Source organism: Nymphalis io, chromosome 3 (assembly GCF_905147045.1).
Source record: "Nymphalis io chromosome 3, ilAglIoxx1.1, whole genome shotgun sequence".
Lineage (NCBI taxonomy): Eukaryota > Metazoa > Arthropoda > Insecta > Lepidoptera > Nymphalidae > Nymphalis > Nymphalis io.
Window position 1 is genome coordinate 9,576,301 of NC_065890.1, and position 26,212 is coordinate 9,602,512.

The 26,212-nt window shown below is 31.8% G+C and overlaps 4 protein-coding genes across 4 annotated transcripts in view; 2 read left to right on the plus strand and 2 right to left on the minus strand.

Moving 5' to 3' along the window:
- Positions 1–261: 261 nt before the first annotated feature.
- On the minus strand, positions 262–5,654 carry LOC126780743 (angio-associated migratory cell protein). The gene is made up of 4 exons (XM_050505419.1): positions 4,835–5,654; positions 4,435–4,609; positions 1,367–1,483; positions 262–646 (listed from the first exon to the last, which is right to left on the minus strand). The coding sequence occupies exons 1-4, from the start codon at positions 5,444–5,446 to the stop codon at positions 330–332; spliced, it is 1,221 nt and encodes a 406-aa protein (XP_050361376.1). The 5' UTR covers positions 5,447–5,654; the 3' UTR covers positions 262–329.
- A 449-nt stretch (positions 5,655–6,103) lies between these two features.
- LOC126780864 (39S ribosomal protein L10, mitochondrial) lies at positions 6,104–7,603 on the plus strand. The gene is made up of 3 exons (XM_050505529.1): positions 6,104–6,243; positions 6,315–6,824; positions 7,295–7,603. Exons 1-3 carry the CDS (start codon positions 6,225–6,227, stop codon positions 7,528–7,530), a joined length of 765 nt encoding a protein of 254 aa, XP_050361486.1. The 5' UTR covers positions 6,104–6,224; the 3' UTR covers positions 7,531–7,603.
- Positions 7,604–8,517: 914 nt separating this feature from the next.
- On the minus strand, positions 8,518–10,840 carry LOC126780861 (iroquois-class homeodomain protein IRX-2). Its single transcript, XM_050505524.1, has 4 exons — positions 10,807–10,840; positions 10,087–10,343; positions 9,739–9,898; positions 8,518–9,272 (listed from the first exon to the last, which is right to left on the minus strand). Exons 2-4 carry the CDS (start codon positions 10,191–10,193, stop codon positions 8,703–8,705), a joined length of 837 nt encoding a protein of 278 aa, XP_050361481.1. The 5' UTR covers positions 10,194–10,343; positions 10,807–10,840; the 3' UTR covers positions 8,518–8,702.
- Positions 10,841–12,836: 1,996 nt separating this feature from the next.
- LOC126780683 (large neutral amino acids transporter small subunit 2) overlaps positions 12,837–26,212 on the plus strand; it is a 28,693-nt gene continuing 15,317 nt past the window's right edge. Inside the window, exons 1-3 of the mRNA XM_050505318.1 lie at positions 12,837–13,213; positions 18,913–19,211; positions 25,006–25,131. Of these exons, the coding sequence (XP_050361275.1) occupies positions 13,071–13,213; positions 18,913–19,211; positions 25,006–25,131 (568 nt within the window). The 5' untranslated portion in view covers positions 12,837–13,070. The remainder of the gene's footprint in view (positions 13,214–18,912; positions 19,212–25,005; positions 25,132–26,212) is intronic.

Consider the following 26,212-nt stretch of genomic DNA (forward strand, 5'->3'; position numbering starts at 1 on the left):
CTGTTGCTTGTTGACATATAAAAGGATATGAACAATTGGTTTATAATATTTGGGGTCATTGACAGAGCCGCAGAGGTGTTCCCTCTGTGGCACGTTTGTGATAATAGTAATAACAGATCAATCACTACTGTCAAGAAATATAGCTTGTTCACCGTTAATGAGTTTTAAAATATATTAATATAGTAAATATGGTTACAAATGATTGGAAATTGTGCCAAGAAACACTCGAAATGGTATGTAATAAAGGTTAACAATAAAACATTGTCTTGAATAAAATACTCAAATATATTTATTACAAATAAATTACAGATGTAAAATGTTGTTGAATGTTAATCGGTTTCCAATTTTACTGCATACTTGAATATTCTAGCAGTGCCGTCATCTGAAGTGGTCAATATGAGTTTTTCCTTGGGATTGTAGCTTAAGTCAAGTATTTCAGACCAGTGTCCCGTCAGCGTGAGGCTCCGGCTGCCAGATCTTGCGTCATAGACACGCACGGAACCGTCGAGGCAGCCAGTAACTAACTGGTCGTCTACCCATATCATTTTCGTCACGCCGGCGGCCACATCGTCGCTAGACTTAGCACAATGGTGACGAATCATTTGCCGCGCCGTGTCCCATACGGTTACGGAGCCATTTAACGTACCTAGAAACAAATGTTTTACACTATTTTACTGTAAAATGAGCGGGTAAATTTGATCACGCTTAATTATTTTAGTATTCACTTAAATTAAAAAAAAGTCCAAATATTTTCAAAACATAAGCTTTCAACATTTGGCATCTTAATGTATACATACATTAGAACAAGGCTACAGCTTAGGCTATACTATTGTACAGAACGAATTATAATATAATTTTCAAAAATCTTACGTGTCTTTGCATAGTAACATATGAAAATCATGGATTTTGATAAAAACCCATCTTGATAAATTCCTGTGATCATTTAACACTGTCTTAGCAATGTAGCTTTTATTTAATTTCGCACGTTCACAGGGTATAGTAAAAAAAAGCCCAATCATTATATTTATGGAAACGACTTGCCTACATAAATTTAGCAAAGCATAGCTATATAAGTATTTAAGAATGTCCTGTGAACGAACAAATGCATTACGATTGTTTTCACAACTGGTTCACTTACAGGACCAAGATTCCTAAAGATATAAATGTATAGCCCATCAGAGACGGGTCCAAGGACAAGTTAAACAAGTTGCCCGTATGACTAAAATGGATCAATATTTTTTTTCCACATTTCAAAAGACTTGAGTAATTGAAGTACTCTTTGTAATAATATTTAAAAGAACGTAAGTCCATTTATTGCTTACTCTAATCGTAAACTAATTAACTTGAAAATCTTTAGGTAACTTACCTAAAGCGAGGAAGTCCAGCTGTGGATCTGGTGAAAAGGCAACGACTTCTAAATCGATTTCCGTTTGCAATTGTGCAACAACTTTACCATTATTTGATGTTGTCAGGACGATTTTGCCTAAAACAAATAAAATACATTATTTATTAATATTTAATAAAAAATGTTGGCACGGTTAAACGGCATTACATAAATAATATATATCTTCATTGACGAGCCGGTTGGCGTGGTTGGTGGATGCTTGCCTTTCACGCCGAAGGTGGCGGGTTCCATTCCCACTCAGAACAGATATTTGTGTGCATGAACATGTCTGTTTGTCCTGAGTCTGGGTGTAATTATCTATATAAGTATGCATTTACAAAAAGAAGAATAGTATATGTAGTATATCAGTTGTCTGGTTTCCATAGTACAAGCTCTGTACAAGCTTAATTTGGGATCAGATGGCCGTGTGTGGAAAATGTCCCAGGATATTATTATTATATTAGATAAATTTATTCATTTATCTTTATATAAAAGTATACATATGTACAAACATATGGTAAGACAGCTATGTAAAAACTTTAAACTTGAGTACATGTTATTAAGAGAGTTATTCTATAACAAGTATTAATCGTTTATCAAATCAAAAATGTTTAAAAACTGATTTGATGATAGTAATTCATTAATTACAGATGATAAAGTTTGGTGTTCCAAAAAAATGAGTAACGTTTATCAGTATTGTCCATTGTATTATCAGTTAACTGCTCTTAAGAACAATTAAAGTGGAAAACTTATTAACTAGTAAGATAAGATAATCATACTAATATTGTAAAAAAGTAATTTTTGTATGTTTGTTTTTTTCTGTATTTATATAAAACCTAATCTGATTTATAATTATCTTTCGTTATGTCGATGTAGTCGGAGAGTAAATTATCGTCACGGGCTCTATCCAAGCAATCGCTCGAAAACTATAATATACATGTATAAGAAAAAAATTGACGAAATATTAGATTTCTAAAGCTATCTACGTGATTTTTATAGATAAGTCACAGAACTATTTATATAATTACGATCACTATACTTCAATAAATTTGTCACTTATTATAACACCGCTACCATATTATATCATATTCTTATGAAAATAAATAATATTAATTTCATAGCAGCCTTTTCATAGGACATCGATCGATAGGACGTTTGGCTGGAAGTCGATTGCATTATAATATTTACTAGTTTTAAAAAGCTTATTTTAAATCGAAATTAAGATAGTCGCTTTTCAGACATCGTTTTCACTAATTATAACAAATCTCATAGAAATAAGCCAACTGAGTAGGACATATTATAGTGCACAAGTTTGTGCGCAAACACGTAATTCCCTCATGTTCATAATCCAATGGGACGGCAATTCGACACGTCTAGATTCTAGACTTCGGACGCAGGACCAATGGCTTTACGTGCTTTCCGAGGCACGACGCACACTTCAACACCCCGGGCTCCTACTCAGTCTTTGACCGTAAACATTAAAATAAAAAACCCAATAACTTTTTATTGGCCCTTGCTTTAAATCTAACCGCTAGACAAACGAAGCAGTTAAATTTATTTAATAACTACTTAAAACGAGTCCCGTGTATTTTATCACGCGGTTATTTATATATCTTGTAACATTCCTAAAACTACCGGTTCGAATTATATAAAATATATGTAAAAGCCAATATTTATGGAGATATAACGTTTAAAATTAATATGTTGTTTAGTTTTATGAGGGTTTATAAATAATATGACATAATTAATCTTTTTTTTATTATATAGAATAGGAAGGCGGACGAGCATATGGGCCACCTGATGGTAAGTGGTCACCAAACGCCCTTAGACATTGGCATTGTAAGAAATGTCAACTATCGCTTACATAGCCAATGCGCCACCAACCTTGGGAACTAAGATTTTATGTCCCTTGTGCCTGTAGTTACAGTTGCCGTTATTTGTTTTCCATTTTTATAAAATTTCTCCAAATTATCTACCTACATGCTGTTGCTGATTATTCTGTAGACAAATCTCTTACACGGAATTTTCGTAAGGGATTTGAGTAACTTCAAAATGTATACAGTAAAAATAGTTTTGTCAGCGTCCGCTTGGAATGCACTCAGACTGATAATTTTCTCTCCGGCTACGTAAGCATATTAAACGATATATGTCAAAAAACGTGCACCAAGAAAATATGATGAACGACGATGTTTACGATATTAGATTTCTGGTGACAAAGTCTAAGGCCAAATATGGAGCTGCATGGCTGATCAGATAGCCTATAAATAAATATCATCTAACACCGTCGTCAATGTAATTAAATTTCATTTTGACCTGGTTGCAGACAAGTTAATCTCCGATTTTTTTCATTTCAAATTGTTCATTAGCAATCTCCTGACTCTGCATTTGCGTATAGAACAGCTAGAAACGCTAATCAGCTTTCGGAGAACCAAATTTTTTCAATTACTCTAACCAGCTGTAGTAAGCATAAAGCGGTGCAAAGTCGCAAAGTCTATTTAGTACTACTATCCATGGCAGACATTTATAGATGGCAGATAATAAATATATATATATATATATATATATATATGTATATATATATATAAAGTATGGTTATGTCACATGGTTGTATAGCCTAATCCAATTGCAGAAGGGCAGAGATGTAAATAAGATGGAAACATGTAAGTGTGACCAGAATAGGCTGCGTGCTTTACGACGCACATTTTTTATTGTGTACGGTTTGAATTACCCCCGCTGGTAATACCAAGCTATGCCTTTAATAGGCACCAGCTCCGAACATAAACTTGACTGTTAGCTGTTACTAAATTTATAACATTTCTTGTTTTGTGAGGAGAAATAAATAAAGACTTCAATAACAAGTGAGCCAGTGTAATTACTGGTCAGTCAAGGGACATCAAGTCATAGTTTCTGTGGTTCACACTGTGGTGTGTTTCCCAGCAGGCTGACCACTTACCATCAGAGGGTCATTGCTAATCTGCCGTCCTAATTATACCATGCCAGGTTTGTTCATCTTAGTAGTAAAATGAAATATGAATAAAATAACAAAATACCATCAGTTCCTATTGATGCGACAAGACTATTTTCTGGATGGGTATCTATGGCAGTGACACGTATTTGATGTATCGCTGCAGGCACTTGTTGTAACATTTGGCATGTTTTCAGATCCCAAATTTTAACAGTTCCATCTTCATATCCAGCCGCCAATCGAACACCATCATGAAACATCTACAAGAATATGCCATTTTAATAAGCAATTAAGTCTTATAAACATAATCAGAGAATGTATTAAATTGTTTTGTAAAGTATTAGAAAGAATATTTTAAATTTCTGTAAATTATTTCTTTCATTGGCTTAGAATTACAAAAAGTTATTATTTGTTAAAATATTTATTTTTAATAGTTATTACAAGGTAAATGTTTAATATTGTATATAACATATTTATAGTCATACCTTACCACATTCGGTCTTAATATTATGACCTTGCAAGACTTTAGTATCTCCCGATGGTATTTTAAAAATAAATATGTCTCCAGTAACAGCACCACATATAAGTACTCGAGCTCCAAAGTGCCATAGTCCCCAACTGAGATCATCTGCCTCATATTCAAATACAACTGGCCAGGGCTCTTGTTGATTGCCTTCTAAATTACATTTCCAAACTTTTATTAGTCCACACATATCAACACTGGCTACAAAGGCCCCATCAAAGCTAAATCCGACAAAAATAACAGAATCCTTGTGACCAGTACAATCCATTACAACTTGACCAGTTTCTACAGACCACACATAAGCTTTATCATCCTCACCCCCAGTGATGGCAATCTTGCCACTAGGATGTAGATCACAACAAAATATGGAACCATTGTGTTTATCGAATACCATAATAGCATGGTCTTCCGGTTTTTCCATTTCCATGTCTTCTTGGTAATCTATCCCATCCATATCTTCATCATCCAGATTTATTTCTTCCATTTCTTCATAATATATACCCTCATCATCCATACTGCCAATTTCATCACCATTTATAGACGAAGGTGGTGTATCTTCTTGCTCGTTCCTCATTTTGGGTTTTCTTATAGTTTGTTTTTGCTGTTTACTTATTTGTTCCCGTTCCAAATGAACATTAGCTACAAATAATAAATCACTAAGAGAAATGAAATGATATCTTCTAATATTGTTAATATAAAACAATTTCGGATATTGCGGATATTTTATGTGGAAAGGTTATAATTGCAATTTACAGTAATATTGCACAAATCACATGTTTATGTTATTCTGTCACTGTCAGATTTGTAATTGACAAACCTATCATAGGGCCTCCAGTTCAGCATATGGTGAAGTATGGAAAAATCAAAAGTATGGATAATACATATAATGATATTATGTGATATGTATAAAGTGAAACAAATATAACATATTGATACATTTTAGGTTAATTTTATCATTCCGTAGTTTATAGCTAAAGTCAAAAGTTACTTTTTTCATCAATGATAATACGTGTATATATATAATCATATTAATTATAGTATTTATTTAGAAACTTTATTATCATAATAAAACAGAACAATCACCTGAACTATTTAAAGCTTAATTTAATTACATTTCATATATTTACAGAATTAATACAATGAACTAAACGCAACTGTTTCTCAGTCGAAATACTTGCCAAAGTTGACAATTGACATTGCTGTCAATTTTATTGTCATTTTAATTTTACAAGAATAGGTTATATATACAAAAATAAGTAGACAAAGTTTTAAATAACAAATCTTTAATTAATTAGAATATTATTATTGTTTTTTAATAGTTTTAGTGTTAGTATAAATAGATCTTTTCAAATATGTCTTCTATTAAGAAAGGTACCATTTGCAGTTTTATTTGCGGATGTATTAGCTTTCTTCAATTAATTAATTAACAAGCTCTTTTACAGCTTTGTTACAGAGTCCTGTGCCATTTTTGGTCGCTAAACGATTTCGTGGAAAAATAAATGTACAGAAACCTCGTAAGCCACATTTTGAAAAGCAACTTTTGATTGATATATCAAAACCGTTCTATGGTCCACCAAAAAATTCATTACCTGACATAGACCTATGTACAAATAAGAATCCTAAATTTGTCAAAAGAGAAATTGATAATCCATTTGAAAGAATTTTAGCTAAAGAATGCTTGGATTGGTTTAACACATCTAAGATGGTTGTCTTTCTACATGTTAATTCAATAAGCATGGAAGATAAAACGCCGATTTTCGCAGCATTGAAAAAAAATGATATGCATTTAAGAACTTATGGTAAAAAAATAGTGAGCATGGCCACCAAAGGAACACGTTATGAAGTTGTTAATCAATTATTTACCTCTCACCAAAATGTTATATTTGGTCAACCTGAAAATGCAGCAAAAATGTTTAAAATACTTCGGAAGACACAGCAATTAATTGTTATGGGTATGGAATATGTATTATTGTTCTTATCATATAAAATAAAATACTGTAATTTAGTTTAACATTTATACTCAATAGCATATTTAGGTCAAAACTGACTGGGGTTATTAAAAACTAACTCTGGCTATCATATCATTTGTAGTTATAATTATAAAATAGTCTTAAATTATCAATGATACATTATTTAGGCAAATAAAAGTTTCAATATGGAGAAATAAAATCACTCTGTTCCCATAAATGCCATTCACCAATTTTTAATAATTACGTTTTTGGTAATTAGGGATTTTTTTTTAGTCATGTAATTAGCTTCCTTATACTTTAAATTAACAATAAACATTTTATTTATATTATCAATTCACTTTATATCTGAACATTTAACAGTATAGTTGTTGTATCAAATAACAAATATCAATATATATTTCTTTTAATCATTAATATCATTTATTTTTTAAATAATTCATCATGTTTTACAGGGGGTATAATTCAAGATAAGTTATTATCAAAGAATGATTTGCTTGAATTTAGTAAATTGCCAAGTTTGGATATTGTAAGGAGTCAGCTTTGCTCTGTCCTGCAAAGTGCTGGATCATGTCTGGTAGGACAACTCAATCAGAATCAACAGATGCTTGTATCTCACCTCGAGAAACACATAGAAATTCAGTCCAATCCCACTGATAATGCAAGTACAAGTAAAGAGAGTGAATCTTAAAGTTTTACCCTTTTCATAAATACAAAAATTATAATATAATGTAGTTAAAAAAAATTAAATTACTTGGATAACATGTTGTTTGTTTTATTCTATATGTAACCAAGCAATGACTAAATAAATCAAGTTGTTTATAAATATTTATAATTAAAGACATCAAAGCTAAAACAAGTAATATCATATGTAATATAAGTAAGCAAGCAAATGTTTTATATGCATAAGGAAACAATCTTAATGTACTGTTTGTATAATTCAATTTAATTTTTATCAGATCAGATGAATAAAATTTACGTTTCAATTGTAAATTGTTGCCTCATAAACAAAATGACATGCCTCAAAAAAAAAAAAAAATTCAGTACTATTTCTCTCCCAAACAAAAGTTAACAGGTAACACTTAAAGAAGATATTAGAGTCGCAATTAAGTAATTCAAATGTAATTACTTTTGTATTTTATCCTTTCTAACTACTATTGTTAAGGTATATAATATCTAATGGGATTAAATAAAGTTAAAAATACTGATTGTAGGTAAACTGAAGACGTGAAAGTTAATATTTGAATAAGCAGAACGAAATTGAATATCAAAATTTCAGTATCGATCGTCCTGCGATTAAACTACTAACTTAAGTTTTAAAATTATTCTAATTCTAACAATATAATTTAAAATTGTTGTCTGAGTAAATGTTATAGTTTTACGTAAATGATTAGGCACTATAAAATTAATACCCATTGCTCCCCCACTTTTCTAAATATAAATCGAAGTAATTCATTATTTAAATGAATAACATAAAAACCTATGTTCTATTCTAAGATAAAATCTATTTCAATACGTATTAGAATCCGTCCAGTCGTTCGAGCGTAATTATGGAATAAACGTATTAACTTGAATAATAAATGTACTGTTTATCTGCCAAATAATGGTGGGCTTGGGGATAAATAAAAGTCATCTTTTAACAACACTTGTATTTTAATTTTAAGAACTTACAATCTTTGGTATGGTTTGACTTAATCTAGTATTTAAGAGATCAGTACCTACGCCTCTACTTATTAATAAATGGACATGAAACAAGCTTGAGCAAGATCGTTAATAATAATGTGATCGAGGACATATGTTTTACTTATATTTATAGGAATTTCATATAATAATGTTTATTTTTAATATTATTATAAACGTGGATCAAGGTGCGGTAATGCGATTAGTTGCAGACGCTAGAGCAGTTAGAGCTACTGCAGCTTCCACTTCGTCTCTGCCATGGCGTACGGTATTAACTGCTACTCGTATTTTCGTTTCTTGCTTTCGCCGCCTTCCTTCCGCCCACCAAGAATAATTAGCTTCACTAGGCTGAAACCTAGCTGCGCTTTCTAGCCATTTACTTAATAGTACAGGGCTAGTTATCGCTTTGTTATCACAATTAATCTTATCGCATCGTTCTATTTCATTGGAATTGTTATTAAAACTTTCATATTTTTCGTGCGACGTAGAAGATCCGTCTGTGTCGTCCTGTTTGCAAACAGTTTCTGATTCAGGACTGTTGTCGAACCTTGTTTCAATGACTAGAGTTTCATGGTCGGGACTTGTGGGTTCTGGCTCGCTCCATATGCTGTCATCTGAACAAATGCTGAACTGTTCCACGTTGCCTTGAGCGCGATCATTGTACGTCCGAATTAGATGACCCCACGTAAGTTGGTTTCTGTCTGCATTAACATTTTTCAACTTTCTCCGCCAGTTAGCAAACCAATTGCAAATCTAAAATGTTACATGACATTTAATCGTTTTAGTCAATTTTTAATTCGGCGGTATAATAAAATGATTTCATTTAATTTTATTATACTGCCTAATTATGGTAAATTCATATATCATCATGTATCAAATTTAAAATTAGAAGTGAAGCAATCAATTTTAATAATAATCAAAAGTGTTGAGCAAAAAATGTATACTATTGTAATGAATGTAACTGAATCAGAAACATGATCAGTGATATATTTAAAAACTTAAGGTGGAAACAAAGCTAAATTGTGTTTAACCAGGCAGTGACAAAAATAGTGCCTATTTATGTACAAATAGCAATTCTTGGCATTGCGCCAATTAGGCTGACTATAGGAAGGTGCTGATATGTTACCAAAGACTAACCAAATTAAAATTATATTAATTTCACAAAACTTTATTTTAAAAGTTTACCTACTTTTCGTTTAAAAATTTACTTAACACTTACTTGTATGTACGTTAAGCCAGTTTCACGCGACAATTGTTTTTTTTCTTCACGGTTTGGATAAGGATTGTCTCTCCGTCGCACGAGCCAATCTTTCAAATACCGTTTTATTTCTGGAGTAAAAAGCCTCTTCTGTGGTCGCTGTCCTGCTACTAAACATCTCCTGTAAGAGTAATAATAGTTATCGTACCTTGTTTTTTTGTTTTTAAATGTTTGGTATAAATAAGAAAGGAATATTAGCGTTGAAAATTATGAAGTTTCAACAAAAGGACATAAATGTGTCATTTCATGGGTGACGCACAAAGACAATTATTTACTTAAGTCTGAAAATAATGAGTCATATCCACTAACCGTGTGTACCGTCTGTTCCTTACAGGTCTTAAGGATTTTCCACCTTCTCTGGATGAACTCTCCATTTGTTCCACTTTCGCCTCGCTGACTCTTTGAATCAGCGTCATCGGTGTACGTGTATCGTTGATGTATCAAAACTGTCACTAAAACTTATATTTTTCTTTAGGTGTGTGGTAGTTGAGCACGTGCGAAGGGCACCACGGCTTGCGACACTCTCGTGTCTCGAAACTTTAACGCTGCGGGGGATGCTTGTTGATCTATTAAAAAATAAGGACATCATGACATAAATAGATTGTCTTTTAAACATGGAATAGAATACTGTCCGATTACTTTGGACGTATGAAGAACGCATTGTTGGTATTCAATCTATGCGTTGATGTAACCGAAACATGACGGTCACATTCCTTCAATCAATTTCAGATGTTATTAGCTCGTAAGAATTGTAAAACTGTAGTATAAGTCATTTATTTATCTAATATTTGAGCTAAGATATTATACTTATTTTAACAGTTAATGGTTCTTAAAATTGTATTCAGCAATTATCATAAAAAACAAAAAACATGTTAACTATTACGTGTACTGTCGAGGTCATTGTTCCTTCCCTAAAGTTTAATATCTTCATTTCATTTTTTTTACAAAATTTTAATGATTTATTATCTTTATAAAAGTAATAAGATTAAATTTATTATACTTGATAAAAAAATAGAAAATAGAACGTACCTGTTTGCGGGAAAGCTCGTGGACTGTGTGAAAATGGCGGCGGATAAGCGTACGACTACAGCGCCACTGCGCCGGCGCACCGCCGTACTGCAAATTCATGTTATTTCAGGATGTCTCCCGCGATGTCTTTAAACCTGTTTGCAAATGCTGTCGTATTATAAACAACTAAATATATAAATGTTTGTTTTCATTTATCTATCATGCTAAATAAGTAACACGTTTTTTTCTGTATTGATGATTACACATTTTTTTTCATAACAAGTTCTTATGCAAGAGGTAAGCTAAATGAATGTCAGCACGAGAAAAAATGTATGAAATAATTTATATATATTTATGTCATATTTTAGGTCACTTTTAGATAATGAAGGTTTCCTCAAAACAAAAGGAACTGCAACTGGGAACAACGCTGTGGTTTGAGCACAGATGCACCCGTTTAAAAAAGAGTGGGATTCGATTGATGTTTCTGCTTTATTGAGTGCTCCAGAATTAGTTGTGGTGATGTCAAGAGACCCAATGAACTGATGCTCTATCCCTGGAATTTGGATAGGCCATTTTGTAATAAATTTATTTTGAGTATCACCTAAATATAAAAAAAACGTACGATAAATGTAATATGATATATGTACCTATATATTTATTATATATAGTATTCCTTGTACTTATCTTAAATTTTTAACTAACATTCGACATTCAAAACATCAAATAAATATACAAATTAATATAATCTGCCTAGGAACAGCACAAGTTGCGACGTCTATATAGGTAGACTTGAGTTTTTTTGTTTGTTAGTACCTAAGTTGTGTAGTTAAGATTAATCAACATAATCATCAAAATATATTCACATATTGAAATTTTATTATTTTACTTATATGAAATCAAAATGAAACTATATTTATTTGTTGTTTTGAATGTTAATAAAAAATAAAGATAAGTACAAGAATATACATATAACGATTAAAAAAACGCTGTTTATCACCTGCATTTCGGGGTATGTTATGTATTAAAATGCCGGTCATACCGGTAGTATTATGTAAAATTATGTGTATTACATGTTCTTTTTTGTATAATTCACTAATAACTGTGAATTATAGATTATATATTTATTACATAGACAACATGGGATGTTTTTCAAAATAAAGAATAATTATGATTATTATAATACATAACGTCTAGCCCGTCTGGTTGCTTAAATCACACTGAAAATCTTTCCTATTTCAAAATCAGCTTCTCTTAAATACTAATTCCGCATCAGATAGCGACGGCCTATTTTGACCATAAACTGTCAAAATTTTTCGTAAAATAAACGTGCGCTGCTACCGCAAACTATATTACATGATATAATTTTCTTTGCATTTGTAAATTGATCACACATGGGGTTCTATGAAAAAACTTAAATGTCCGAATATTTCAGGAAAATAAGCACCTTTACATTATTTATGCTCAAGCTGTATGTTATATAAATGTAGAGTTCCAAATCGTTAACAGAACAACTTTCTTACCATTACAAGTGATTGTATAATAATAACAGAGTTGTCATTTAATTGTATGAGGTAATCTTTTTTATTATAATTGATAATGCTAACGTTGCTTTTATATGTGTAGGTAGACGGATGTTTGGTAAATAGTAAATTGTTGTCGGTTAAAACGATGTAAATCAATGTAGAGCTTCAATAAAATGATGCAACAAGTTCTTTAAATGTCGTCAGTATTATATTTTGTTTTTTATAACATTTGTATCAACTTTCCAAATTACAAGAACTAAAACTATTGTACGTTTTTAACAAGAGCTATTTCCAGTATTTATTGAATAGGGTCCAACGAAAAAAAAAACCGACCGTTAGTTCTTATTATTTCAAATAATGCCCGCTGTAGCATTAGTTTAACATTGACAGAGCGATGTTCTTACCCTGTCTAACAGCTGGTTTAAATATCTGTTATCTCTCTCATTGCGTATGAAACAGCAGCGAGCGACCGCAAGCGGGGTACTCACTACTGAGTAATCGCATTCATAAACTCACAGGCCACACATGCGCCGAGGTGGCTACTCGCCTTTTAAGCGTCACACATTTTACGTACTTTTTGACGTCAACTTCTCTTCGAGTATAGTTTGGGAGATCGTAAAGATGGTAACAGAAAGTGATTCAGTCGTGTAATAAATACCGCTTGGAACAGTTCGCAAGTTTTCATTCCAGACAGTGTATTACGTGAAGCTCTCTGAGCCACGTGCATTTTGTTTATCGCTGTTTGTGATTGATTTTTGCGGCATGGGTGAAGAAACTCAAGCCGTCGACGGAAAAGTGACATTAAAACGCAAAATAACATTATTTAATGGTGTTGGTATAATTATTGGAACAATAATTGGCTCAGGAATCTTCATATCTCCGACTGGAGTTTTTCTATACACGGGGTGAGTAAATGTGTCAAAATTCCCGCCTCTACATTTCTATTAATATTGTTTTTGCACGCGAAATAGAAAAAATACAACGTTCTGTTGTTTAATTTGAAGTTAATTAACATAAAAAGCAAATTTACCGTTTCTTACAAAATAATCTTAAGTTTTAATAAAATTATTTAATTTTTAAAGAAAAATTACATATTAAGATAATAGAAATGTATTGAAAAATAAGTATTTTTAATAATATTTGGTTATGTGTAACATTTTTTTTACTGTAACTGGATAAATTTAAGAGGGCTCTACTCAGTCCTTAGTTTTTAAATGAAACATGAAAAAAATAATAATATAGGAACTACTGTGAAAAATTGTAATGAGTATTTCGCGTAGTAAGAGGTATTAGGCGTAAAAGCTAAAAAAGTTAATACAATTATGACCGTACCATACGGTGTTAGAGGTAAGTTTTTTACAATAATAATAAAATCTTACTTTAATTTATTTGTGTATGGTTTTTCATTTCTCATTGACATTTTATTAAGTATAGGTATATATTATTTTTCATTTATTGAATCGAAATATTTATCAAGCGCTAGATTAAATTTTTATATTAGTATTTGAAAATTGTCTTCCATTTTCATTTCATAAAGTAACAGCCCACTGTTAGGCAAAGGTAGCTTTTCCGCTTGATGAGAAGGTTCGGAGATTATTCCATCACGCTGCTCCAATGTTGATTGATGGATACATGTGTGGCAGATTTTCATTCAATACATGCTGATGGGTTTTCTTCACCGCCGAGCAGGAGGTGAATTATTACCAAAAAATTAATATATGGCAACTCAGTGGTTCTTGATCAGGCCTTCCGTTTTCCAAGGCTATCTTTATTTTTATTCAGTATTTGTTTTAAAAGAACGCAAAAGAAACTCAATAAATGTGCACAAACAAAAAATGCACAGCACCTTTAGCGCCGTGTATTAACTCTTTGCATTATTTTTTTATTTTTGTTATACACAAATAACTGTCTGCAAACTCAATTTTAATAAACTTAGTGATAAGGTTTTTTGCAATCTATCGGAGTAGGTCACACGTTATATTGCCAAACAGCAATTTTTAATATTGGTGTGTTGCGGTTTGAAGGGTGAGGGATTCAGTGTAACTACAAAATCAAGGGACATGACATCTTAGTTCCCAATGTATATAGGCGGTGTTGACCACTTACCACCAGTGGCCCAATTGCCATTCTGCCTACCTATTTTAAATACATATTAGATGGTTGAGGCGGTAACAATCTTTAGGTAAATAATATACCGTTCCTGTGGATTATATAATGGTACATATTTTGTAGGTGATTATATGAAAGCTCTACCATTCGTCAAAATGTTATAAATTTAATCACAAGATTGTGACAATATATGTCTCATAGTAAATAAAAAAACTTGATAAAATAGTTTTATAAATGACTATTGATATGTACAGATAACACTGAACTGGGAGAAAGAAAATGGACGACATATTAAATGTAATGTTATTATCATATTTCTATATTGAATGAAATCAAATCAAGACATAGTCTATTCGAATACGTGTTAACAAGAACTTATAAATCAGTCAAAAAAATTCAATGTAAAGATATAACTGGGTGGGAAAATAGGTTTTAGCAAAATGACCTGGAAATGATGTCCTTAATCTAATTCATTAATTGGATTCATTATTTACAGTTAAATTTATATATCCGTTATAAAAAGTGAATAAGATAACAAATAAGCAAACAAGTCTGTAATATATGTAGTAATATAACTTGAAAATCGTCCAAAAAGTTTTTCTCACGCACAAATTAAACGTTACCGAAACCAGGTAAAGCTTAGTCTAAAAAGTTAAATAGGTCATATTTTATGGAATTTGTCTTATATCTCACTGCTCAGCTAATGCCTTCTCTCCTTTTGAGGAGAAGGCTTGGAACTTATTTCGCCAAGTTGCTCCGATCAGGTATTCATCTAACACATTCTGGTTTCATCACACTTCCATCATCCGGTTTTAATATCTAAATAGGTAATTTCGAATTGTAAAACATGCTGGTGTGATAGCTCGTATTACAGTTTAAAGTTGTTATGATTGAATAAAATAAAGATTACGTATTTTGCCTGACGGTCTTGGAACAGGAATAATAAAAATCTTATTTTTATCGCGGCATAATATCCCAAGACTAAGATTTAGACGATTGATAGCAACATCTTATATGTTTGTAATGTTAATTCCTTAATGTTAAATAAAAATATATGCTTTAGCGTTATTGTTATGCAATACAAGCGAACTGCTTCGGCTTCGCACAAGTGCAATGAAATAGCACTTTCACAGTGAATTTTCCAAAATAATTATTTTATACAAACCTTGGCCTGGCAATAACAAACACAACAAAAGTCTGCCAAATCAATGCTGCAATTGCCATTTTTTGAGGAAATAAATATAATATATAGTTAACAATATTTTATATTATTAATATCAAACAGTAATATAAATGTTTTATTAAAATTATTTTTAGGTAAAATTTTACATATCTGCGATTTCGGTGTCCGCTAAATTCGATTTCCTTTTTTTAGAGCTACGTAAAAAAAGTCTATCTATCATCATTCAACCCCGATAAATGGTAGTAACGTATGAGCTTGCACAAAATCCCATCAGCCAGTTTATTTTTGTACATTGTACATGATGATGATGTGCTCATGGGGACTGTGTGGTGTATACACAACTTAATTCTTAAAAGCTTAAAATTTTTTAACAGAAAAACCCAATTACTTTAACTTTTTACTGTCCCAACTAATAAGTATTTTTTAATAATAATGTTTGGATGTCTTCGTGAATGTGTTTTTTTTTTTTTAATTTCACCAATCATGACTTTTTTTTGAGTTGATATCGATTCCTCTAACTGTTCTGTTACATGTAACTAATTATAATAATAGTAATAGATACAAGAGTTTTTATGTAAGTAACTGGATAAAAAGCGATTAAATATATATAATAAGCGGCCAAACTATAATGTGAACCATTTGTAGCTACCTAAATTTATTTAGGTATATATATATATATATACCTAAATAAATTTTAAATAAAAAATGTTTTGGCCGTTTGTTCGCTTATTGTTTTAAACATAGATTAGAGATTCCTACGAACATTGCAATAAGGTAACCCGCGGCATGCAAAAAAAATCTTATAATGGTATTTTTTGGCGTGCGCTGTGAAAACTATTGATGATGCCTAATAATGTGTCACACTTTTATATTTCTTATCATTACCCACAAAGAAGTCCGCAAGGCTAAATTACAAACAAGTCTCAATAATTATTGCTTTTTTTTTCAAATTAGTCGTAATTAAATCACGGGCAGAATCGAAAGACGATTATATTCGTGTCAAGATATTAATCCACAATATTATACAACTTAATAGTTTCATAATAAAGATCGATTATGTACATGTTAATTAATCTTTAAATATTCAAATCGGAACTTTCGTTTAAAAGTAACGAAGGGTATAAAAATGATAAAAGTAAGATAGATGGCATGGTGTGAGCGAACCACGGATATCGGGAGTGATTTTAGTCTTTCTAAACTAGAAACAGTTGAATAGTACGTTTGTAATTTTAATGCTTCTTTATTATGTACCTTAGTGTAGGGCTTTGTGTAAGACCGTCTTATTACGTTAACCGTCGGATTGTTAATACTTCTTTTAGAGCCAATGTCTATTGGTGGTGGTAACCAATTACCATAAGATGGCCGACATGCCATTCTGCCTATATATTATAATAAAAAAAATGTACTCAATAAAAAGCCAGGTTTCTTACCAAAACAACCACACTGCAGTTAATAAAATTATAACACAGGGAACACGCAACAAAATTGCGTATTAACCTAAGTCGGTTGTCAATATTTCACGAGTGAGATATGAAGTGTGTTCTTGCAAAATAACACTACAGCTCGTTCGTCGGTTAATTTGAAATTATAACTAAATATACATTATATTATAGTTATGTATCATGAACGAAGTCAAATGAGAATTAAAATTAATTTCGCAAATGAGAGGATGGATATCAATTTTCATCTTTAATAATAATTGTATCAATTAGAACAAGTTCCTTTAATTTATTTCTTTAATTATTATCAAGTGGAAGAATTAAAGTGATATAATGCTAACTAATATTATAAATGCGAAAGTGTCTTTTTTTGTTTGTTACGCTTTCACGTCTTAACTACTCGACCGATCATCATTAAATTTGCCATACACGATGTCAGGGGTACAGAAAAGGAGATGGAACAACTCTCCAATAAGCGCGAAGCCGCGGACGGAAGCCAGTGTTTCATATTTTAATGATTTAATAGCTTGTATTTTGTTGCAAACATAAACATAAATAAACTCAATAATTACTCTTTTCTTCCAATTTACATTGATTGGTTAATTAAATACTCTACGCTTTTTCATCATTTATATCGTTATTTATTGAGTTATTATAAAAAAATAATTAAATGAAATTACAATCTATGAATAAGGCAAATTAAAATATTCGAATAAATCTCGTATCTGAATTTTTAATTAGTTCCATACAAATGAGCTGAAATTTTGGACATTGTATGATAGATAATCTTATTACAAACACAACTCTGCGTTTAATCTCTTAAACCAGATAAGGAAAGAAAATAACTAAATTATATAATTTTTTTAGTCTATACTAAAATTATAGAATATAATTTAACTAAATTGTATTCATTTTAATATAGACTAAAACTTTGTTGTTTAATAAGATTTTTAAAATAATAACTTTTGGATTTGTAATCTTATTTAATTCATTTAAGCGACAAATAGTTATAATATAATATTATGTTATTATAGCAACATAATATTATTAATTGTAATTAATATCAGCGACCACGGTTATTTAATCGAACTTGCTAACAACAGTTGAATAGTGAACGCAACTAGTTGGCAACAGGGCCAAGGCTGATCAGAACCTAGTTTATCAATATACCATCAAAGTTAGCACCTTTCCGAAACGACCCTTAGTTTATTTTAATGTTTAGCACGTTATGTACCTAAAACTATAGACACGTTTTTTTTTATTTACACATACGAATGATTCCGTATCGTTGTTTACTCTGTTTATTTTAGGTTTTTTTATGTCTTCGTTTTAAGAACGTGCGATCATTATTTATTTACTAAGATTTCTGTTTAATATGTTTTTCTTAGATGCAATATTATATCTGTATTGTTGTAATAATAATTCCGGTGTATAATATTGTCTGAATTAGATGACCGATTTAAATTTGTTCAAAAAAATTGATATTGGGCACGTTATATTCATCCATATCCATTCAATGTATAGATATATTGTATATTTTTTAAATGCAATAATCCCAAGTGACGTCATACGTTAGTGATCCTATTTCATTGCGGTTGAACCCAAATACCAATCCTTCTCAGATCATGTAATGGGAGCACACCGTATAAGTATGCACGCAGTAAACAGTATCATATTTCATTACATTTCGTGGAAAATTCTTATGAGGTTGATTATAAGAAATGAACTATTAGCGGTGACACAGTGGTCACTTCCTGTATCATTTTCAATTTAATTTGGACGAATGTATATTTACCCATAAAGTCACTGCGTTAAATTTAAATATAGTTTGAATGTTTTAGTCGAACATTAATGCATTATATATTTGTTACAGATCTGTAGCAGCGTCTTTACTGATATGGCTCGTGTGTGGGCTGTTATCGACATTAGGGGCACTTTGTTACGCCGAACTCGGCACCTCAATATGCCGGTCGGGCGGTGATTACGCTTACATTTACACCGCTTTCGGTCCCTTGCCCGCCTTCCTGAGGATGTGGATAGCTCTACTTATCATCAGACCGACGACCCAGGCAATCGTGGCACTCACATTTGGACATTACGTCGTTAAGCCATTCTTCCCCGAATGTGATCCACCACAAGATGCCGTCAAACTACTTGCTGCTGTTTGTCTAAGTGAGTGAAAAATATTTTTAGATTTAAATATAGGTATACTAATATTATGATCTATGGAAGTATAAATTATATTGAATATATTAATTATTTACGTCTATTCATTATATTTTTTAATAAATATCGAAAAAATTAAAGCTGCGTAGAACATCGTTTATAGTTAAAGAAAATTATTCGAAACATCGACAAAAAAGTGGATATTTTTTTGTTAAGTTAAAGCAAAATTTAAACACTCGAAATCATGTACTAACATATTTATATTTCTTAATAAAGTTATAGCATTTTAATGTCATGGTCAAATTATTAAAAAATACCCTTGATACTGCGACAATAACGAAAACGAGGAACTTTCAAAGTTATTACATAGATAACTATAATATTGATAATGTTCTTGAAATGAAAGCCGCATTTTTTACTGACATACTAAGGCCTAAGCTATTTGTGCTGACCTTAATTATCCAAGACAGATTAATCATGCGTTTCAGACAAGTCTCATTATATCTTAATAGATACTTCATTTTCTTAAATCTTAATTCACCGGCTAATCTGATTTCTGTAAAGCAATATTTGTATGTAAAGTATAAGATCAGAAAAAACAAAAACATATAAATAAATAAATGATTATAACTTGACTAAGGAATTATATTATATATTTCAAGTATGTACTGATTGACTGCTAGAATCTTGATAAATATTATAATTAATGGAAATAATACAATATCACTGGTTTAATAATATGTTAGATTAGTTTATCTAAAATTGAGTTAATTATTTAAGCAGATCCTATAAATAATTATATGACTCATAAAGTCAATCCATTGGCGCCAGTTGGACGACAAACATTATCTACGCTACAAGTAAGATCTCTCATCTCATCCTAATATTATTACTAATATATCTATATTAATTGCTTTAACGACTTTTTAAAGCTACATAGTACAGATGCCTAAAATTGCAATGAAAGCATTTCACCTATCAAATTATAGTTTAATAATTTAATTGGTATAGTATAAATAAACATCGTAAGTTTTACATTAGATTTTCTATATGTAGATATAACCACGAATGTACGTATTTATAGTTCTGAATGTCATGTCACTATAAATATAGTTTGCTGGAGGATTATAATTTGTTTAATATTTACTTTACAACTGAGAGTAAGTGGTCATCTTCGCCCATATACATTGGCAATTACTTTTAACAATGTGAATGGCCGCCAAACTTGGGTTCTAAGATATTATGTCCTTGTGATTTTATTTACACTGGCTCACTCACCCGGTCCAACTGGAGAATGTAGCAATATGAATTATTTCTGTTCGCGGGAATAATTGGTGAGTGGGTGGTATTCAATCAAACAGGCCTGAACAAAGCGAGATGGAAATTATTATTACTCGTTTTATTTAAATTAAATTGTCATTGCAAAGTAGTTTCGTAAAATTAATTTTGTCAATTTATGGTTTTCATTATATACCTAACTGGCTTAGTTATACAATTATATGTAGCAGTAAACCATTAAATAGCCCATGATCTATAAAAATAAAATTATTTTTCTATTTCAGCGTGATTTCGATCTTAAACTTAATCCCACTTTCTATGAATCCGTGTATATCTTGGAAACAAATACAGTTACTTCAAAACCATTAAATTCCTTGCAGATACCGGTAATACAGTTCGCTGTCCTTTTGATTATAAATATGAAGATCGCTATAGCGGTCTTGGGCAGTTGTATCCTATTCAATAATTGTTTTTCGTATTTACTTCTGACTAGATTACTTTTAAGCTCTACCAACAGTAAATCGCGATACATTTTCATTAAACATGGAATAAGAGCTTACGTAAACTTTAAGTTATTATATATTTAAATTGACTCAAATGATTTTAATGAAATTAGTACAAAACTGTACCTTTAATGACTCCCTATAATATTTACATTTCTATTTTGTACCCGTTTTGGAATAACCGTTGTACCCGTTCGGATTCGATACCCCGGTCGAACAAACAAAAAAAAATGTTAATCCAAATTTGGTAACAAGTAAAGTAAACTTTATAAAATCAGATATTCAAAAATAAGATTGATTTTCACACGACACTTCAATCTTATTTATTTCTACATATTTGATTTTTTGAGGTTAAGATTTGAACTTTTCTTTTATAATTAATTATATGCAGTTGCATCTTTATCCTAAAGGCACGTTGGACGATTCCAAGGTCGAATAAAAGGACGAAACGTCGTGTCGTTTCTTTTTATTGCTTTTTTTGTGTACCTAGAAGCGGCTACTTAAGACAACCCTGGATATACCTATTTAATTATTTATTTAACACTTAAATATACGTACAAGGAATAAAAAACAATAGATATAAAAAGATGAAATATAAGTAAATATAAAAAAGGCACACCTATACTGTCTAAGACGATTTTTGAGTAGGTATAGAATGATTGGAAAACGTTGTCGAAGTTGTCAAAAACGAGATCAGATTAATATAATCTGATCACATTTGTGGCAATTCTGCTAGCATACTTGCCACTAATCTGTGCGACAATGATTTGTAAAAACTAGTAGCCGGTACTTAAATGCCCCACTGCTGGTCTGAGACCTGCTCTCATTTTGAGGAGAAAAGCTTGAAGCATTTTCGATCACGTTGCTCCAGTGGAACCCGCAGTGTGGCAGATTTTCATACAACACATGCAGGTTTCCTTACAATATTTTTTTTTCACCAACAAGTACATGCAAATTAAGCACAGGTAAGTTCAGTTTGTTTGGGTTTGGACCGTAATCATCGGTTAAGATTCTCGTATTGGTTAGAACACTGGGACACTGAGCCATTTGGGTTTTTTTGATAATGATTATATTATTTTTGATTTGTATATACTTATTTAAGTACTTTTAAAATACAATACAAACTTTAATAATTGTCCTTAATTACATTCTCAATTAAGATAAGCTTTATGTCTCTCTGCAACTGTGTACTTGTTGTGTACTGTTGTTCGCTGCGACCTTAGTCCAAGAGATTACATCGAGGCTGTTATAAAAACAGCTTTACGGAAACTCGGAGTTCTGAAGAAGGTGCGGCGTTCTTTCATGCCACAACAACTGTGCCTGATGTACAAAACACAGGTACGGTCTTGCGTGGAATATTGCTCGCACCTTTGGGATGGCTCCGCTAAATACTTACTGGAGTGCTTGGATCGGTTGCAGCAACGTGCGGTCCGCATTATTGGCAACGGAAAGGTCACAAACACCCTCGAACCTTTACAATTGCGTCGAGAAATGGCAGCGCTGAGCGCTTTCTATCGACTGTATCACGGCGCGTGCTCGAGGAATTATTCTCTCTAATTCCTGCTTCCCCGTTCCTTCATAAGTCTACGCGAGCTAGCTCTCGATGCCACCGCCTTAACTGAGACATCAATTCCATCGCGCGCAAATAAATTTGGCAACTCCTTTCTTTGTCGCACTTCCAAAAAATGGAATTCCTTACCAGCTCACGTGTTCTCCTCCTCTTACAACCCGGGTTCCTTCAAACGAGGCGTGAAGAGGAATCTTGTGGGCCGGCAAGGCGAAGGCGACTGTTGCAGAACATTCTCGACTGTACTAGCCGTCGTCGCGTTTGGACTCCACTACTTTTACTAATTTACTCTATTATATGCCGGTATATAAAAAAAGTGTTGCGCTTCCGTACCTCAAAATCATTAAAGATTACCGTCCAATAAGATTGCAGCACCGGCCTATAAGAAGGACCACCGGACTATAAGAAGGGCTGTATTCCCCTCTCTGTACTCTGTATACTAAGAGTCTCTTTGCGCAAATACTTTTGCACGTGCAATTACTTTTGCATATCAGAAGAGCTTGAGATTGTTCATCGTGGCAAAATTTATTCAGGAGGTTGGAGGAGGAGTAAGTCATAGCGGTGAGAAATTAACGTTATGCTCGGTAGCGATAGGTGCTGAATAGAGATGGCCTTCTTCTGTGAAAGTGTCATACGCAGATAGAGTGATTCTCGTATACATATATGATATACATATATATGCTAGGTTTTGAGACACTAGGCTAATTTAAAAGCTATGTGTCATCTTCCTTGTTGTTGCGGAAATTTCCACTTAACCCAATTACTGATCGAAGAGTAAGACTTAGAAAATATATACATACGGTTGTATATTCTCATTATAATATTTCATTTCATTCTCGTTAGTGTACGAGTTTTACTGGTGGTAGGGCTTTGTGCAAGCTCGTCTGGGTAGGTACCACCCACTCATCAGATATTCTACCGCAAAACAGCAATACTTGATATTGTTGTGTTCCGGTTTGAAGGGTGAGTGAGCCAGTGTAATTACAGGCACAAGGGACATAAAATCTTAGTTCCCAAGGTTGGTGGCGCATTGGCTATAAGCGATGGTTGACATTTCTTACAATGCCAATGTCTAAGGGCGTTTGGTGACCACTTACCATCAGGTGGCCCATATGCTCGTCCACCTTCCTATTCTATAAAAAAAAAAAAGAGTGAACATGGGGCAAGAAGAAATTTTAAATAACACAAAATTACATGTGGAAAAAGGATGTAATTTGTGATGATTTCATTTATATTCATCTAGTTGACCGCTTGGAATAGTGGTTAAAATGCTAGTACTATTTCCTTGGCCTGGATTCTCTGGGTGAAACTGAGCCAGCTCTTCTGGCACCAGAAGAAGTAACAAGACAGGGTGCTATATTTTTTTTGCACTAGATATCTATTCCAAGTTTTTTAAATGCTAATAGCGCAGAGATATAATTTAGAAAGATACACAATTATAGAAGTAGTTACATGTATCTGGTTATAAAAATATTCTCATGTGCTGTTGTATTAAAGTATTTACATTGGGAAAATAAATACTACTTTTATCCTTATATAAATGCTTAAGAGCCGAGATGGTCATTGGTAGAACACGGGAATTTTAACAAAAGATTTCGGGTTAAAATTGTGGGAAGTAATTTTGCATTTTACTGTGAAAAATTTGTTTTTATAATTCATCTTGTGCTCGGCGGTGAAGTAATACATCGTCACGAGTAAAAAATGTATCGGGTGAAAATCTCCCACATATGTTTCCACCAACATGCATTGGAGTAGTGTTGTAGGATAAGCTCCAAACTTTATCTTTTAAATGAGATGACTTAACCCAACAGTGGGACTTAATAGGCTGTTACTATTAATATAAATGTTCACGAAAATCGATTTTCTTTTCAATGTTTCACTTATAGATGGCCTCGTTACAGTTTAGTAACATTTGTAGATCTGTGGAAAAAATACGGTCCACGTAATTAGAGCTTGGCTGGTAGAATTGTTTATCTCGAATAAAAGGTTCAAGGAATCAGCTGTCTGAGGACAGCGTCGAAGATTGATAAATTATCATGTTTTACAAGAATTAATAATAAAGATTAAATATAGATATAATATAAATATAAAATATAAATATAGGTATGTGCATGATATAAATCATGTTTGTATCTGTTCGTCTTATCGATACACATTGACACATAGACGTTAACTAATTTTGTAGACAAACGTGTCAATATATTAGACATTATTTTAATTTGATATCTTAAAATTAGTACCCAGATTCCTTTGTATATATTACTATTGTATATATACATATTCATTGAATTTCCACCGATCAAGCGACCGCGCCCTTGTTCAACTTAATTGCTAATTTATTTTTCTCGATTCTTCCAATATTGTGTCAATATGGATTACTTCCGGCTTTACGTTCAAGCATATGTGATAAATAATTTTTGTAATGATTACAAATAAATCCTCTCTTTGTCAGGTGTGCTGACAGCAATCAACTGCATTAGTGTGAGATGGACGATGCGCATTCAAGACGTGTTTACAACATCGAAACTGTTAGCTTTGGTTGTGATCATCATATCAGGATTGTACTACATTTGTATCGGTAAGTAAGTTAAACCAATAACAAAAAAAAAAACAAACTAATAAATCTTATAGGATAATAAAATTATTTGACTCAAGAATATCGTGTCAGCGTTACGTTGCGTCCAGTTCATAGAGTATGTGGTTTAAATCCGACCTAATACCATTTAGCTGTCGTATGTTTAATTTATATGAGTATGTATAATTCAGTAAACTAGAAAGACGTAAGTAAACGTGTTTAATGAAATTCGTCAATGCAAAATATTTCGAATAATCAGCGCAGGAAATATTATAGTGTATTTCTGTGCCCAAATATCGATATACTTTCTATCTCACTTTAATAGGGAAGTTCATCACTTCCGATTTCTTAATTCTGAGATTCTACTGAGATTTATTTAATAGAAAACTCAATACACTTTAACCCTCGACCCGGAATTCAAAACACGAAACCTGCAGTAAAACTTGTAAGTTAAACAATTGACCAAATTGTTCTAAACTATATTTCAATATGATATCCTTACTGTAACCAAACCTTGAGGACTCAGTTATATATATTACGGATTTTTTTTTTCAAAACATGAAGACGATGTTTAAAGTATATTTTTAATATATATGTAATAAAATTTAACAAAGTTAAAAATAAGTATGATAAAGTAATATATGTAAACATTGATATAAGCTTCTAAATACCTAACAGATAGGAAAACATTTTAGTATCTTAATAAAAGTTCTCAATAATATATATCGTTAAACATTATTCTTGTTTCATTATATCGGAGTCCCATTTTCTAATCTCAAGCGCACTGATATATAAATAAGGCCTATTTTAATATAAATTAGGTATCTCGAGTATATAAGTTTCCAAAAGGTAAATGACCTGACGGCTTGAACATAAAAATATTGGTTCGATCCGGTTTATTATGTATTTGGACATATAATTACACAGTCTTACGTCTATTGTCGCCATATTTATTCCATTATGTCAAGCCAATTACAACGCCAGCGTGAGAATCAATACAATGGGGATAAAGTTTCACAAAGTTTACTTAGGTCAACAATTATAAACGAATAATGGTTACTATATTCGTTTTAATAATTATATG